Source organism: Myxine glutinosa, chromosome 1 (genome assembly GCF_964187855.1).
Source record: "Myxine glutinosa chromosome 1, kmMyxGlut1.1, whole genome shotgun sequence".
Lineage (NCBI taxonomy): Eukaryota > Metazoa > Chordata > Myxini > Myxiniformes > Myxinidae > Myxine > Myxine glutinosa.
This window is the reverse complement of record NC_136261.1, coordinates 398107982-398123773: the sequence shown is the minus strand read 5'-3', so window position 1 is coordinate 398123773 and position 15792 is coordinate 398107982. Positions and strand designations below refer to the sequence as shown.

General features: G+C 46.4%; 1 protein-coding gene across 1 annotated transcript in view; it reads right to left on the bottom strand.

Annotated features, from left to right (window-relative positions):
* Positions 1 to 485: 485 nt before the first annotated feature.
* Positions 486 to 15792, bottom strand: part of LOC137419684 (uncharacterized) — an 18162-nt gene continuing 2855 nt past the window's right edge. The window contains exon 2 of the mRNA XM_078770338.1: positions 486 to 2124. Coding sequence (XP_078626464.1) covers positions 977 to 2124 — 1148 coding nt within the window. The 3' untranslated portion in view covers positions 486 to 976. The remainder of the gene's footprint in view (positions 2125 to 15792) is intronic.

The following is a 15792-nucleotide window of genomic DNA, read 5'->3' as shown; positions in this document are numbered from 1 at the left end:
CTCTCCAAACCAACATCATCCCTACCTTGTTTTGGATCTTTTTTAGAATGTAGTTTGTCATCCCTACATTTCATTTTTGATTTAGTATAAAAAATTTTTTTATTCACTTGTACCTCCAGACCTCGTTTTTGAGGTCCTGGTATTTGGTCATTTTCTCGATTTCCACGTTTTGGCCAAGATCGATGGGTACCAACACCTCAATAAGCAATGCTGCATCTTTACCTCTGCCACAAAAGGTGTTTGTCTGTCTTTCTTTCTCTGAACAGGATATCTCAAAATGTTGTGGCCGTTTTCAAAGAAATGATAAGATTTTCTTTAAGAAACCACAAGTGCGAGCTCCGAAACCAACCTCGCACTGCACAGCGCCCATTACCGATTTTGCAAACGGGCCAAAATCCGATTCAAATTGCATGCCAGAACTTCACCGTCACACGGCTTCCAACCACCACCACACTCTCGCTGCAATAACCACCAAAATCTGCGAAAACCATAAATGGACCTTTATTACCAATTCACTTTAATAGAACATCATCCAAACTCACTATCTCATCCAAGCCTATTATCTCATTCAAGCCAAGACCTATTATCCAAGCTCATCCAAACATTCTCCATTGGTCAACCTCAACCACAGTACAAACTACCCCGCTGCTTCTACCACCGTGAAACAGAAGCAAGGGCAATGTCACTTGGCAACTCGTGTGCACCAATGGACACGCCGGGTGCCACGTTAATTTTGATCCCGATAACCACGCCTGGAAATGGCGGGGTATCACCATTGAACAGGAGGGGCGAAAGTCTGTCACCTTGTAAGATACCACATTGCATCTTTACCCCTGGGATTTCAATCTTTCCTTCCATGTGAGGTAGTATCAGCATTGTATTCCAGAGTGTGTTTGCTTTCTCCATCATTGTGAGCATTTGGGGGTTAACTTTGTACACTTGCAAGCATTTTATAATCCATGAACGTGGGACACTATCAAAGGCTTTTTTGCAATTTATCCAGGCTGTGGATAAGTTGGTGTGTTGAAGCTTGCAATTTTCGAGTATGGTCTTGTTTAATAAATTTATTTACTTTCTTTTTTGATGCTACAATAATTTTCATGCCTGTGTGTGTTCTTTGATGTTCAGACAAATATGACGAAAGACTAAATGCCTTGTGACACAGCAAACACTTGTTGGGCTTCTTCACTGAATGTATTCTTTTATGTCTATGTAAATTTGATGAACGATTAAACACCTTGCTGCACACGGAACACTTGTAGGACCTCTCTCCTGTGTGCATTCTTTGATGTTTTGACAAATGTGACGAATTAGGAAACGCCTTGCTGCACACAGAACATTTGTAGGGTTTCTCTCCCGTGTGCAATCTTTGATGTTTTGACAAATTTGACGAATGACGAAACGCCTTGTTACACACCAAGCAATTGTGGGGCTTCTCTCTGGTGTGCATTCTTTGATGCTGATGTAAATGTGCTGACTGCTTGAACATCTTGTTGCACACAGAACAATTGTAGGGTTTCTCCCCGGTATGCATCCTTTTATGTTTCAATAAAGTTGATGAATGAGAAAAGGCCTTGGTGCATTGTGAACACTTGTGGGGTTTCTCGCCCGTGTGTATTCTTTGATGTCGAAGTAAATTTGATGATTGACTAAAGGCCTTGGTGCATTGTGAACACTTGTAGGGTTTCTCACCGGAATGTATCCTTTTATGTTTTGATAAAGTTGATGAATCAGAAAAGGCCTTGGTGCATTGCGAACACTTGAAGGGTTTCTCCCCGGTGTGTATCCTTTGATGTTTGCATAGATATGAAAAAGAAGAAAATCCCTTATGACACACAGTGCACCTGTGTAGCTTTTCACCTGTCGATATTTTTACACATTCTTTTAAACACAATGAAGCGGGAAAGTTTTTGTTTGAAACAGAAAACTTCTGTGGCTTCTCACTTCTTTGGAACTCATGTTGCAGGATTGTTGTGCACCTGTCACCATTGTTGCTTTTCGACTCACCATCAATACATTTATCAACATCTTGACAAAACGTCTGTGGCATGTGATGACTGAGAGAAACTTCAGGGTCAACCAGCGGGGAACAGTTTGAAGAAGAAAACTTTCCCAATTGTTTGTCTGGAAAAACAATTCAACAGAAGCGTCAATAATTTACTTTTGCAATGAAACAGAAACATAAAAAATAGGGGCAATACCCCTGGGCGCTCACCTTGTAGAATAAAGCAGTATGTTACGCTGGCTGAAGGCATTTCAAACAGTATCACGGTATTTTAAACCAATTTCAGTGCTTGCTGGAAGACAGGACAATGTCGAATCATACTAAGGAAATCCTAATACTTTGAACAAACCAAAAAATTCCTATTTGGGGGAAAACAACCTTCCGTCCTCCCCGTAGACCTCCATACACCACGATTTCTATGCCTCCACCAACAAAGTCGCCGGAGGCATTATGCTTTCAAGTTGTCCGTCCATCCCTCGAATGCTGAGTACCTTGGGAACTGAGTACCCTCATCCCTCCAAGGGGAAAGGTGACCCTCTGTACTGTGGCTCATATCAAATGATAAAGTTATTGGAGCATGGAATGAAGGTATTGGAAAGGGTGTTGGAGAGGAGGATAAGGAAGAAAGTGAAGACCGACGAAGTGCAGTTTGGATTTATGCCACGAAGAGGAACGACAGACGCTCTTTTTATTGCAAGGCAGTTGCAGGAGAAGTACATGGAGAAGAAGAAGAAGTTGTTTCTTGGGTTTGTTGATCTGGAGAAAGCATTCAATAGGGTTCCACGCAAAGTCGTGACATGGAGATTGAGGAATTTAAGAGTGGAGGAATGGTTGATCAGAGTAGTGATGGCAATGTACGAGAAATCATGCACAGCTGTAAGGACGAAAGACGGGAACAGTGGTGAGTTTGAGGTGAAGGTGGGAGTGCATCAGGGGTCGGTACTAAGTCCACTACTATTTGTAGCTGTGATGGAGGTGCTGGCTCAGAATGTAAAGGAGGGTTTTCCGTGAGAGTTGTTGTATGCAGATGATCTGGTGTTGATTGCGGAGAGTATGGATGGACTTTAGGAAAAGATAAGCAAGTGGAAGAAATGTATGAAGACAAAAGGTCTGAAGGTGAATATCAGAAAAACAAAGGTGACGGCAAGTGGTTAAGCATGTGGTGAGGTGGAAAGAACTGGAAAGTGGCCGTGTGCTGTGTGTAGGAAGGGTGTCGGAGTGACCTCTATTCAATGTACAATGTGCGATGAGTGGGTTCATCAAAAATGTAGTGGTCTGAGAGGGTCATTAACCAGTGTGGCAGCTACATTCAAGTGTAAGGTGTGCACAGAGGGAGCTGCAGATGGAGGAAATGTAGAGTTGGATCTAGGAGGCAGCGTGAACCTGGAAGGTGCGAAAACATTTTTCTACCGAGGAGAATTTTGACCGGTGTGTACCCCGGTTTAGAATAGGTACACTGTATCCCTGCGTGTCGTAAGAGGCGACTCAAAGGGTTGGCGTCAGGAAGGGCATCCGGCCATAAAAACATTGCCTCAAAAATAGAACCATGACAATTTGAAGAAGATTGTCATGGGGACCGCAAGGCTACCCCCGCTCTTGCAGGGAAAATGGCCTTAAAATGCCTGTTGTTGTTTGTTGTTGAGACATGTTGAATGGAGAAGGTGGATCAGACTCGGTAACGGTTGCTCGAGTGAGATGTGCATGGAAGAAGTTTAGGGAACTGAGTAGCTTGCTGAAGGGAAGGGGCGTGTCGTTGAAGCTGAAGGGAAAGGTGTGTGCTGCTTGTGTGAGAAGTGTTATGATTTATGGGAGCGAGACATGGGTAATGAACGGAGAGCAGCAACGAAGGCTGGAAAGGGTGGAAATGCGAATGGTTCGGTGGATGTGTGGAGTATCGTTGAGAGAGAGGAAGACAAGTGATGAATTGCGAAAGATGATCGGAATAGAGCCTGTGATGGATGCTGTGAAGAGAAACAGGTTTTTTGTTTATTTGGTTTTTTTTTGGTTTTTTTGGTATACAAGATCGAGGCTCGTGAAAGAGCTAACTTTAATCACAAAAAATAAAACAGAAACATAAAACATATAAGGAGAGCGTTAGACAAGATGGGGAGAGATGGGGAAGCACACAAACACAACATTTGAGAGCAGGGACATCGGGAGATCTGTGGGAGGGAGAGGGCTTGGGGGGAGGAGGCGGCATGGGAAGTTGAGGGGGCGGGGGGGGAGAAGTATAAAACACAAGGACACTGCAAGGACTTCCAGGAAAGAAGTCGGTATTTCAAAAAAGTGGATCTGGGGTGAATTCGCGGGGGTAGAAAAGATCAAGGTTTTGGATGGGGGAAGATAAGAAATGGCGGTGAACAGCTGTTTTCAAGACCTGACGGGAGGGGTGGGATTGAAGAGAGTGGGGGAGTTTGTTCTTGAGCAAAAGAGAGGGTGAAGAGAACAGAGAGGGAGTGAAAGACCGGCAGAGCAGGCTTTTAAGACCTGTGGGCTGATGCAGTCTGGTTCAGTTGCAGAATCAGCGTCGAAGATGAGATGGTTTGGTCATGTGTTGAGGAAGCATGAAAGTGACTGGTTGAGAAGAGTGATGGAAATGAATGTTGAAGGAAGTAGACGACGGGGAAGACCGAGAAAGACTTGGCTGTAGGTGGTGGAAGAAGAAATGTGGGTAAGGGGGTTAACCAAGGGGGGATGTAGAAAATAGGGCAAAATGGAGAAGATCGTCATGGGGCCCGCAAGGCTAACCCCCGCTCTAGCAGGGAAAATGGCCTTAAAATGTCTGTTGTTGTTGTTTGTTGTTGTTCGTCCGTCCGTGATCTACATAATATACTGTACTTTGCCGCGATAACTTGAGAAGGGCTGAAGGGATCTTTGTCAAACTTGGTGCAGGTATGTATAATGAGGTAAAGATGAAGCGATTAGATTTTGGGGTCATGAGGTCAAAGGCCAAAGATCAGAGGTCAGAGGTCATGTTAGGTAAAAAAAATACTGTTACCGTAATAACTTGTGAACCAGTGATGGGATTCTGACCAAATTTAGTACAGTTATGTTTGGGATCAAGAGGTCAAAGTTCAAAGTCCGCAATAGGTCTGTAACTTGCGAATGGCTGAAGTGATGTAATTAAAACTTAGTACAGGTATGTATAATGATGTAAAGATTAAGTGATTAGATTTTGGGGTGAAAGGTCAAAGCTCAAATCTGTATTAGGTATATAACTTGAGAACGGCTGAACTTATCTAATTCAAACTTGGTACAGGTTTGTATAATGTGGTAAAGATTAAGTGATTCGATTTTGGAGTCAAGAGGTAAAAGGTCAAAGTCTGTAATCTACTCTATAAGAGATGTTGGTCTGTGCGTCGCCATTTTTCTCAGAGATGGCTGAACCGATCGTCGTCAAACTTTCAGAGGTCCATCAGTGAGTGCCTGGAAATGTTGTCGGCAAAAAAAAAAAGTTCGTTTTTGGGGATTTTTAAAAACAAAATAGCTCGATAGTGCATCAGCCTTTTAAAATTAATGACAGTTATATGCAAGTATACATTCGCAAAAATAAATACAAAACAATCACCAGACATTTGAACGCAAATAAATCAAACCATTCCGGAAGTGTACAAAGTTGGGAGTGAGGCTTCTTCTTCTTCCTGATCGGCATCACACTTAACTCAGAAATGTGATGAACGCCACATTCACCCACCAGCATATAAATGAACCCCCTTCCTCTCCTGCCCCCCCTTCACCGTTCCCCCTTCCCCCACCGCTCCTCCATCCTCCCCCCCCCCCCCCACCCCCTGCCCGGCAATGCCGGGTACTTCTGCTAGTAGGTCTATAACTCGAGAATGGCTGAAGGGATCTAATTCAAACTTGGTGCAGATATGTATAATGATGTAAAGATTAACTGTTTAGATTTTGGGCGTCCCAAGGTCAAAGGCCAACGGTCAGAGGTCATGTCAGGTAAAAATGTGCTGACTTGGGCACAGCTGAATGGATTTAAATCAAAATTGATACGACGATTATAATGATGTAATAATGTGGGCGGAGGCATATCAGTCGACGTCGTGACGCCGAAGAGTGCCATTATAGTTTATAATGTCGTGAACAAAATTTGTTAAATCACAGGGGATGAAGGTTGTGGTCAAGTTATCAAAATTGTGTGTGTAGTTTCGGAGGAGAAAGAAAATACATATTTTGGGGGACAAAGCCCCCCCCCCCCTCAAATTTTATGCCTCAGCCGACAAAGCATTATGTTTTCAGGTTGTCTGTCCTGCTGTGCATCTGTCCATCCGTCCGTCCGTGATAGGTTTTCGTTCTCGCGATAACTTGAGAACGGCTGAAGGGATCTTTGTCAAACTTGGTGCAGATATTATAATGAGGTAAAGATGAACTGATTAGATTTTGGGGACAAAGGCCAAAGGTCATGTTAGGTAAACCTCTTGTTGCCGCGATAACTTGTGAACTAGTGATGGAATTATGACCAAATTTGGTACAATTATGCAGAATTATGTAGAGATGAACTGATTACACTGGTCAACAGCCAAATTGGTTCTGACTTATTTTCAACTGTTTCGAACTAATTTGGTGCCCACGAATCCAAATCTGACCATAAAATTCGCTATCACGTAACCTTGACGTAGTACATCATAAGTGTGGAAAAAAAAATCTTCAGAGCATGCGAATTTCTTGATCAAGTCACAATAAGTCTATTTATTGTCACAAAAAATAATATGAACTTTATAAAATATCACAAAAAAATATGAACTTTTAGATTTTATTTACATCACATGAAAAGTGCTTCTGAACTTTACTTTTGCGTTTGTAGGAGCAATCACTTTCACGCTGTAAAGTCCAACAGTATTCGCCCATCATGTTTGGATTGAATTGGCCTTGATATCGAGTCTCCATGATGGCAATTTCCTGGTGAAACCTTTCTCCATGTTCATCACCGACATCGCCAAGATTTTGTGGAAAGACGTCCAGATGAGAATGGAAGAAATGTATCTTGAGTGACATTCGAGTACCGAGCGCCAGGTAACTCTTCAACATCTTGTCCACAAGCTCTTCATAATTTGGTGCTCGAAAATTTCCAAGGTAATTGTTAGCAAGAGCCACAAAGCTATGCCAAGCAACGCTTTCCAGCTCAGGTCGTCTCGTTACAAAGTCCTGATTCGTGAGTACAAGACGAATTTGACGACCATTGAAAACACCCGCCTTTACTTTGGCCTTAGATACAATGCCTTGGAACTTTATTAGCAAGTAGTGGAAGCCAGCACCATCTTGATCCCTGGCCTTCACAAAATTCTTCATCAAACCAAGTTTCAAATGAAGTGGTGGTAAGAATACCTTCTCAGGGTCAAGAGGTTTGTGAAGACAGTTGAACCTTCCTCCAGTCATAGATATTGTCATGCGCATCCCTCGGTTAACACCGTAGGACAGCGGATGACCGAACGGGCTTTACTTGAGGCGACGATCAATGACGGATTCGACTATAAAAGTGCAGGCGGAAGAATGAAGAGGAAGAAGTGGCAAGCACGTACCTGTATCCCCCAAGGCAGCTCCGATCCTGGGGGGAATGAACTCAAAACGAAACCAGAATTCAATGTACAAAAAGAAACACGTTTATTGAACGGAACCCGATACAAAGAAACATGACGATAAAACCCAATTCAAAATTGGGACGTCCCCACACAGACTTCAAATATGAGACAAAGGAAGAATGAATAAAATAAACCATGTTGTGCATTCGTGGGTGCGAGCTAATCTGTCTGTATGTGTAGCGTCGTCAGGAATCGACGGCTCCAAGCGCACAAGCCCGCCACGGCTTCGATGTCGGCGGGAAGCAGGCCTCGATGCGCACCTGTTCGCATGCCGTCAGGCTTCACCGAGCGCCTCGCTCCACCTGTACCAAGCACCAAGAGCACCGAGCACCAAGAGCACCACGAGAACCAAGAAGAACCCAGGGAAGCGAGCGCGAAGGAAAACCAGGGAAGAAACCAGCCAAAACTCCGAGCGACAAGATATCTCCAAGAGTCCAGCGCAGAGAGAGCCAAGAGTCCAGTGCAGAGCGACACAAGCTCAAAGGGGCGAAATGCCCCCCAACGAGACGTTTCGTCACTCGCCCGGTGACGTCAGTTCTGGCGCGTTACCAATCGGAGCCTCGATTCTTCGTGACCTTTCCCGCCTTCCGACATCACCGGCGCTCTTCCTCCAACAGGCAACCCGTTTCGAAGTCGTGTTTTGGTGCCTTCCGCCCTGATTGGCCGAATGTTCACGCCTTCTGCCTCAACCATCGCGCCTTCCGCCTCAACCAATCACACGGTCCCTGGGTGTGGTTGCAGCTTGTCTTACACGATGTTTGAGGCCCACGCCGGTGTTGTACGCGGCCGCTTCCTGCTTGTCTTTCCTGTAAGTCTTTTTGTAAAGGAGGGGAATTATTCAATGTGTGCACTAATGGGCCTATCTGCGTGTCTTTGTGAGTGTGTTGCCATCATGGACACTGGATTGGCGACAGAGGGAACAACAAACGAGGAAATGTTATCCATAATCCTTGTACTATTTAGCACGCCCCGCCCCCTCGTGGCAGGGACACCAATACGCACTTATACCGACATCCGGGCTACACACAGAACTTATTACATATAGATTCCCTATCACGACAGTCGAGTTACCCACCTATACAGATCTACCTGGCTCTAGATATTCCTCGACCCAAATTCATAACAATATATACAAAATCCTACAAAACTTTACTTTTTACACGTATTTTCCTTTGTTTTTTGTATGGATAACCTTCAGCACCCATCTATTATATATATATATATATGTATATATATATATATATATATATATATATATATATATATATATATATATATATATATATATATATATATATATATATATATATATATATATATATCTGCTTGATCGTGGGAAAATCTAACCCGAATTTCGGCTGTGGCTGATATTCCTATGGTATACTGGTTCTCAGAAACTGGATGTGCTAGTGAAAATTGGATATCATAATCGAAATCTACAGGTTCATGTTGGTTAGAATCACCTCAAAATATAATAGAACCATAAAACTTTAAAAATTTTGTTGACCAGTGTTATATATTGGGGTGAAGAGGTTAAAGGTCAAAGTCTGTAATATGTCTATAACTTGAGAACGGCCAAAGTTATCTCATTCAATCTTGGGAACAGGAATGTACAATGATGTAAAGATTAAAAGATTCGATTTTGGGGGCAGGAGGTCAAAGGTCATGTCAGGAAAAATGTGATACTTCAGAACAGCTGAATGGATTTAAATCAAACTTGGTACAATTATTACAATGATGTAATAATGTGGGTGGAGGCATATCGGTCAACGTTGTGATGTCGAAGATTGTCGTTCATTTTGTAATGTTGTGAACAAACTCTGGTACATCACCGGTGATGAAGGTTGTGGTCAAGTTTCATCGAACTTGTGTGTGTACTTTCGGAGGAGAGAGGAAATGCCTATTTTGGGGGGTAATGTTCCCCCTAGACATCATTTTGCTCTTCATGCCGTGAACAGACTTTGGGAGATCAAGGGTGATAAAGGTTGTGCTCAAGTTTCATCAAAATTGTGTGTGAAGTTTCAGAGTAAAAAGCAAATTGATAATTTAGGGGGGGGAGGGGTGGGAGGGGAGGAGGAAGTGAGGGGGGGGGTAGGGGGGGAGGGAGTAATACCTCCTCCCCCCCGTTAACCGGCTTAGACCCAGACTTGCTTAATGCTGTGAACAAACTTTGATACATCATGGATGATGAAAGTTGTGGTCCAGTTCAATCGAAATTGTGTGCGTAATTTAAGAGAAGAAAGCAAATACATATTGTTGTGGATATGAGAATGGTGTTTTTTTTGTGGTAAAATATCACCCTCCGTCCTCCATTTGTTGTTGTATAAAGGTCAAAGGTTGTGCCCGTAGTTATTTCACAAGCACCCACGTAGCCAATAATAGATTTCCTCCTTGTTGACAGTTATTTCCTTATTCTGTGTAGTAGGGTAAGGCCTTGTCTTCCATTAATTTGACACTCCATTGCACTGCATTAAATAAGGTAGATCCCTCTGACATGGCATCTTCAAAGTGCCAGGTTTGCCAGGTTTGCTGCAATTGCCAACTGCATTTGGGCGGTTTTCTTCATTCGCCATTGCTGCCCTTTGGCTGCGGCTAGCTCGAATCGCCCCAAAACCACCATTAGCCACGAGGTAAGGTCAGGGAAGAAAGGCATGTCTCCACCTCGTCATAGAGGGGAGGAGTGAACTAGCCCTTGCCGACCAACCCAGAACGAGGGGTTGGCTTTAGAGGGCAGAGAGAGAACGTTTGGGGGAGGTTCGCAAAAGGGTCAAGGGTGGGGCTTATATAACCCGTGAGAGACGCCCCCAGAGAGAGTCGAGGAGGGAGGAGATCAGATCACAGACAAGCCTGAAGAGAGTCCTGCGAGTTTGTGAGAGAGGGAGAGAGAACCCGTCACGCCAGACCCCCTACCAGCAGCGTTGGCTCCACCAGGCAGCTCCGACCCGTTACCCCGCGCACACCACAGGATCGGTGGCATCGGCGGCCATCGAGGTCCAGCCCGACGTCCGGTGAGGGATCAAGCTCCAGCCAGCTCCGTGCCTTCCTCCCCTTCTCTGCCGTCCCAAACCATTCCAGTCCTTCCATTCCTGCCTGCAAATTCCCCATTCGTGTGAGTCCGTCTTTTGTTTGTTCTGTCCTGGGGTTTATTAATTAAGCTTGTGTAGATAAGCTAGCATTTCACTGTGTCTCCTTGATTCCTTCTGTCATTATTTTATTATCCTTCCTTCTTCCTTGGTTTCTTTGGTCCTGTAAATAGTAATAAATTATAATCGTATTTAAAACCTTTTTTTTGTCTTCTTCTTCTTCTTCACATCCGCGTCGTCTTTGTCTTTTCCAAATTGAATATCTGTGGCACGATTTGGCCAACGTTCAGAATCGGGTCTAGTCATTGTAAAAACGGTTCGGGCTGTGGCGCCATCCGCTCGGCAAATTAACATCTTATCCGCGGTCCGTAACAATTGGTGCCAGGAGCGAGATGCGGACCTGAAGCGCTCAGTGCGCTCAAATTACGAGTGGGCCGAAATTTGTTTTATAAAATCTTAAATTGAACATCGTGCCATGGATAGTCAAGGCGGCGGGATGCCGGTGGGGGCATTCGAAGAGAGGTTAGAGGTAACCCAGGACCAGAGGGAAGAAATGGAGGAGAATAATGAGGAGGTGGTTGAGGAGGTTTCATGCACGCAAGATGGCGCCCTCGCGCACGAGGTTGCGGGTGCGCAAAATGGCGCCTCGCACATGGCTACGGCGGCTGCGCCCGCTGCACAGGTGGGAGGGATTGGCATGCAGGCCCTCATTGCGCAGCTGTAGGCAGCTGTACAGATGAGTATGGGAAACCAAATTGGAGGTTTGGAAAACAGAATGAGGGCTGATAGTGAGAAAATGGAAAACAGAATGGGGGAGCGACTAGGAAATCAAATCGAGAGGCTAGGAAGCAAAATGGAGCGAATCGGCAAAATTGGGGACAGAATGGGTGACCGCATGCAAAAATGTGGGGAGACCATGGATCGCATGGTGGGCGAGAGGGTCCCAAGGGTGCATGAAGAGGTAACGCGGGTCGAGAAGCGCTGGTTGGGCGAAGTGGAGGAAAGCGCGGGTACAATGACGGGTATAGAGATCGCGACCCGGGGTATGGGGCAGCCGGCGACCGCTGAGGTAGGAGAGAAAATTTTATTAAAGCCAGCGGTCGTCGAGGCAAATAAAGAAAAAGCAGTAGTGGGTATGATTAAAATTGAAGAGACGACGGAGGTAGCCCAGGAATCGGAGGAAGGAATGGAAACTGTACAAAGTCCGTGCTCACATCGCGATGCTGTGCTTAACCCAAATGGAAGTTTGCAGGTGCGCGTGGAGAAAAGGATCCCCCAGGTGAGTTGTGCTGTGTATTGTGCGGGGAGATTTTGTAGAAGGATGTTTGGCGACAAGAGAATTGTCACGCGATTGGGATCGATATGGCACCCGGGCGTTGGTGAAGGGTCCCGTGTGAGTGGAAATAGCACGTGTGTGAAAAAAAGTGTGCGCCGGTGAGTGGGTGTGTTATAAAGTGTGGGAGTGAAACCAAGTGCGAGCGAGAGTGCACGTCGGGGTGTACGGAGTGTGACACAGAGAGTGAGTTGGTGGTGGAGCGGGTGCGAGGATGCACATATGGGATGAACGGCGAGGGTGTGCGAGAAAGCACACCTGAGTTGGTTGTGGCACGAGTGCGAGGGAGCACATCGGAGCGCGGTAGTGGGTGGATGCAAGAGTGCACGCCCATGGTGAGTGGTACGGAGTACGTACCGAGGGAGAGTGCGCAAGACGGTGCGCGAGGTGTGTTAAGGGAGTGTGCGAACGGCGAGTGTGCGCGAGAGGTGTGGTGTGTAACAGGGAGTGCGTTGGTGGAATGGACGGAGTGTGGGGGATGCACTGGAGGCGTAGAGACGCCAGGTTTTGTGAGTGTGAAACGGGTCGCGTATGCAAGTGAAGCATCGACATTGAACGGGTTAGCGTTTAGGGTGACGGATAGCCGACGCGGGCGCTCGGTGCGCGGTGCGCTTTGTTGGATGCTGGGCCCCGCACGGTCGAGTCCGGGCCTTGTCTGGCGAGGCGACCGGTCCGGTTCAGGGGCGAGTAGGAGGAAGCGGAACGGTGCCCCCTCGCGGGGACGGGGTTCTGACCGGGCGAACCTCAGTCATCGGGCCCGGGACCGCAAGGTACCGAGCCGCGATGATGCGTGGAACCTCGGCCCGACCAAGCCTCCCCCCCCCCCCCCCCCCTGAACCGAAAGCCGGACGGATTCAACCTGCAGGCGACCAAACCACCCGCGTTCATTGCTCGGCTGTGCGAAGCCGAGCTTTGAAAATATAACAACGCACCGAGGCTCAAGTTTAACGGACAGTGATGACGGTGATAGTGTTTTGGACCCGAAATTGAGGATAGGGAATTTGTGATTGGCAAAAAAATTTGATGATTGGCAAAGGATTGGCAGATTGATTGGTAGAATGATTGGCAGATGATTGGCAAATTTTTAATTGGCTGGAATTTGGTGAGCAAAATTTATAGTGAGAGATACCCGATGTGGAGGGATGGCAACTCTGCCATCCCTCACAACGGGGGCAAAGGAGCACTAGGTTATGGGGTTGGCAGTGAAAACTAGCCCGGGAGGGTTAGGATAATGATAGGGATCTAGAGAAGATGACCTTAGGTAACGTTAAGGTTCGGTAGTGACAATGATACCTGTAGTGGGGACGCAGGTAGATTAGTTTGAATGATAATGACATGGTATGTGCTTAGTTCAAAGGGAAGACGGGGAGCACTAAGTTAGCAGGGCAACAGGTAGTTCAGATGATGCCGTGTGTGTGGTTAAAAGGTGTGATTGCACAGGTGTGCAACTGAACAGGTGTATGGAGCAGTGTATGAGTGAGAGATGGTGATGTGTATTGTGTTGACCAAATGGTCCAGGGAGGAAGGAGGGTGCAGGAAGCACCAGGAGTGATTGCACAGGTGTGCAACTACAGGTGAATGGAGAATGGTTGTATGGAATAAATGGTATGGAATATACAGAGTAGGGAATGGAGTGAGTATGGTGGAAACTGTGGAGTGGAGTGGATGGTGCGAAGGTGTGGATGGGGGAAAGGAGGATGGACCCCCATCACGAATAGCCGGGGAGGGTAGTGTAAGTGTTAAGTAGAGGGTACAGGTAAATTGTGGTTGGATATTGGCATCTGTGGTGCGTGGTGGAAGAATAATGGTTGAATGGGTGCATTAGTGTCGTGGAAATGGCTGGGCGTGTAGCCTGTTAGTATGTGTAGTTGATTGGACACTCCACCACTGTGAGGATGTCGGCCAGGTGAGGCCACAGGTGGGCTCTGGGAGCCGGTAGAGTTGTTGTGGATGGGGCCCGAGGATCCGGAGGACGGACACGGGTAGCCCAGTGCCAGAGGGCACTGAGGGGTGACAGAGCCAGGAGGGGCCTTCCCCAGTTAGATAGGTTAGGGTGAGGAGCTAGGTAAGCTCGGGTGGCAACTACAGTAGTGGAGGTGTGCAGGTGGGTAGACCTGCTGGAAGAGCTACACGACTCAGCCCGGAAATTGTGCAAGGGCACCGGGAGATGAATCGGGGGAGTGAGACCCCAAATTGATGAAGCACCACAGTTTGGTCAATGGGAATTTGGTTCTTAAAACCGCATAGAGTAAGTTGGCCAATGGATTGGCAGGGAAAGACCCCGGGTAGTGTAAAGTGTATTAAAGTCATTTAGAAGGTAGTTAGGATGGAGATCTCCTCGCACCATCTGCATCCACTCACCTGAGGTGACGTACCTCCACACCATGCCAGGTGGTTTTTATTATTTTTATTGTGCAAATGTTTGGATTGTGAGACGCATCATGACGTGGGTGTGACATTGTGCTGTTGTTCCATCTCTCCCTCCTTATGAGGATTGATGATGAATTGGTGATGGCAAATTTGGTTAAAGGGATTGTGGGAACGGATTTGTTGTAGGGGAAATATGGGGAAGACGTGATGATAGTGACGAATTTGTAAATGTGGAGATTGTTGTAAATATGGGGTAAGGGCAAGGGTAGAGTAGGTGACAGGGGGGGTGACGTACGGTAGGGACGAGCTTTTCTCCGCTCCGTCTCCATATGCACCTTGCCTTGCATTGCCTTTATTGATGTGTACCCTTGTGACCTTACCCCTCGCTCATCTGTCTTCCCCCCCCCCTTGTCTCCCACATGAGGACTGTGCGCCACTGGGCTCCGAGGGGAGCGTGCGTGAGTCCGCCATTGGGCACCCGAAACTCTCGCAACCACAGCTGTCTGCATCGATGCACCACCTTATGGACCACATGTCTGTGGCTGAGCACCACTTATGGACCCTATGGGTTGGGGCACGGCCCCTCTGCTGGAACCGGCCATGAAGGCCCGAGATCTTGCTGGTGGACCTTGGTCACAGGGCACCTATGCCCCACAGGTGAACCACACATAGTCGGCCCTGTGGGCCATAAATAAATAGAAAAGCAATGGACACATTCTGTGCAAGTTTCATTTTATGTCCAAATAGGCCGCCAGCAAAGAAGATGACAACATCAGGAAGGTAACAATAGCCAGCAGAGGGAGCCGAAGAGGAAGACCAGCACCAGGGTTTGTTGAGTTCATTTTTATTGAACTGTGGTGACTGTGCACCGATTGGTGCTTGATGGTGTTTTTGGTGTGTTGTGAGTGCTTTCTGGTGCATCGATGCAGGGCAGACTGTCTCCCCTCCCCCAAAAGAACAATCACAGGTCCTGGATTAGTTGTGTAAATACCAGTGGTCATTGTAAATAATGCGCCCCCACCGTAAGTGTTTTAGTTTGAAGACCATTCCGCAATTCGGTTAGTTGTGGGAGTGAGTCTGTTAGGCAGGGTGCAATGGAGCAGCGGGACATATTTATTTATGTTTTAAAACTGTCACACTCAGGGTCAGGTTAAATGTAGAGGGAACTACACCTACGTGCCACACTAAAAGTAAAAGTAATAGGCCCGGGACGTGCCTAAGAGGAGGAGGGTGCAGTGTTGTGGATATGAGAATGGTGTTTTTTTTGTAGTAAAATGTTGTTGTAAAAGGTTGTGGTAAAATATCACCCTCCGTCCTCCATTTGTTGTTGTATAAAGGTCAAAGGTCGTGCCCGCAGTTATTTCACAAGCACCCACGTAGCCAATAATAGATTTCCTCCTTGTTGACAGT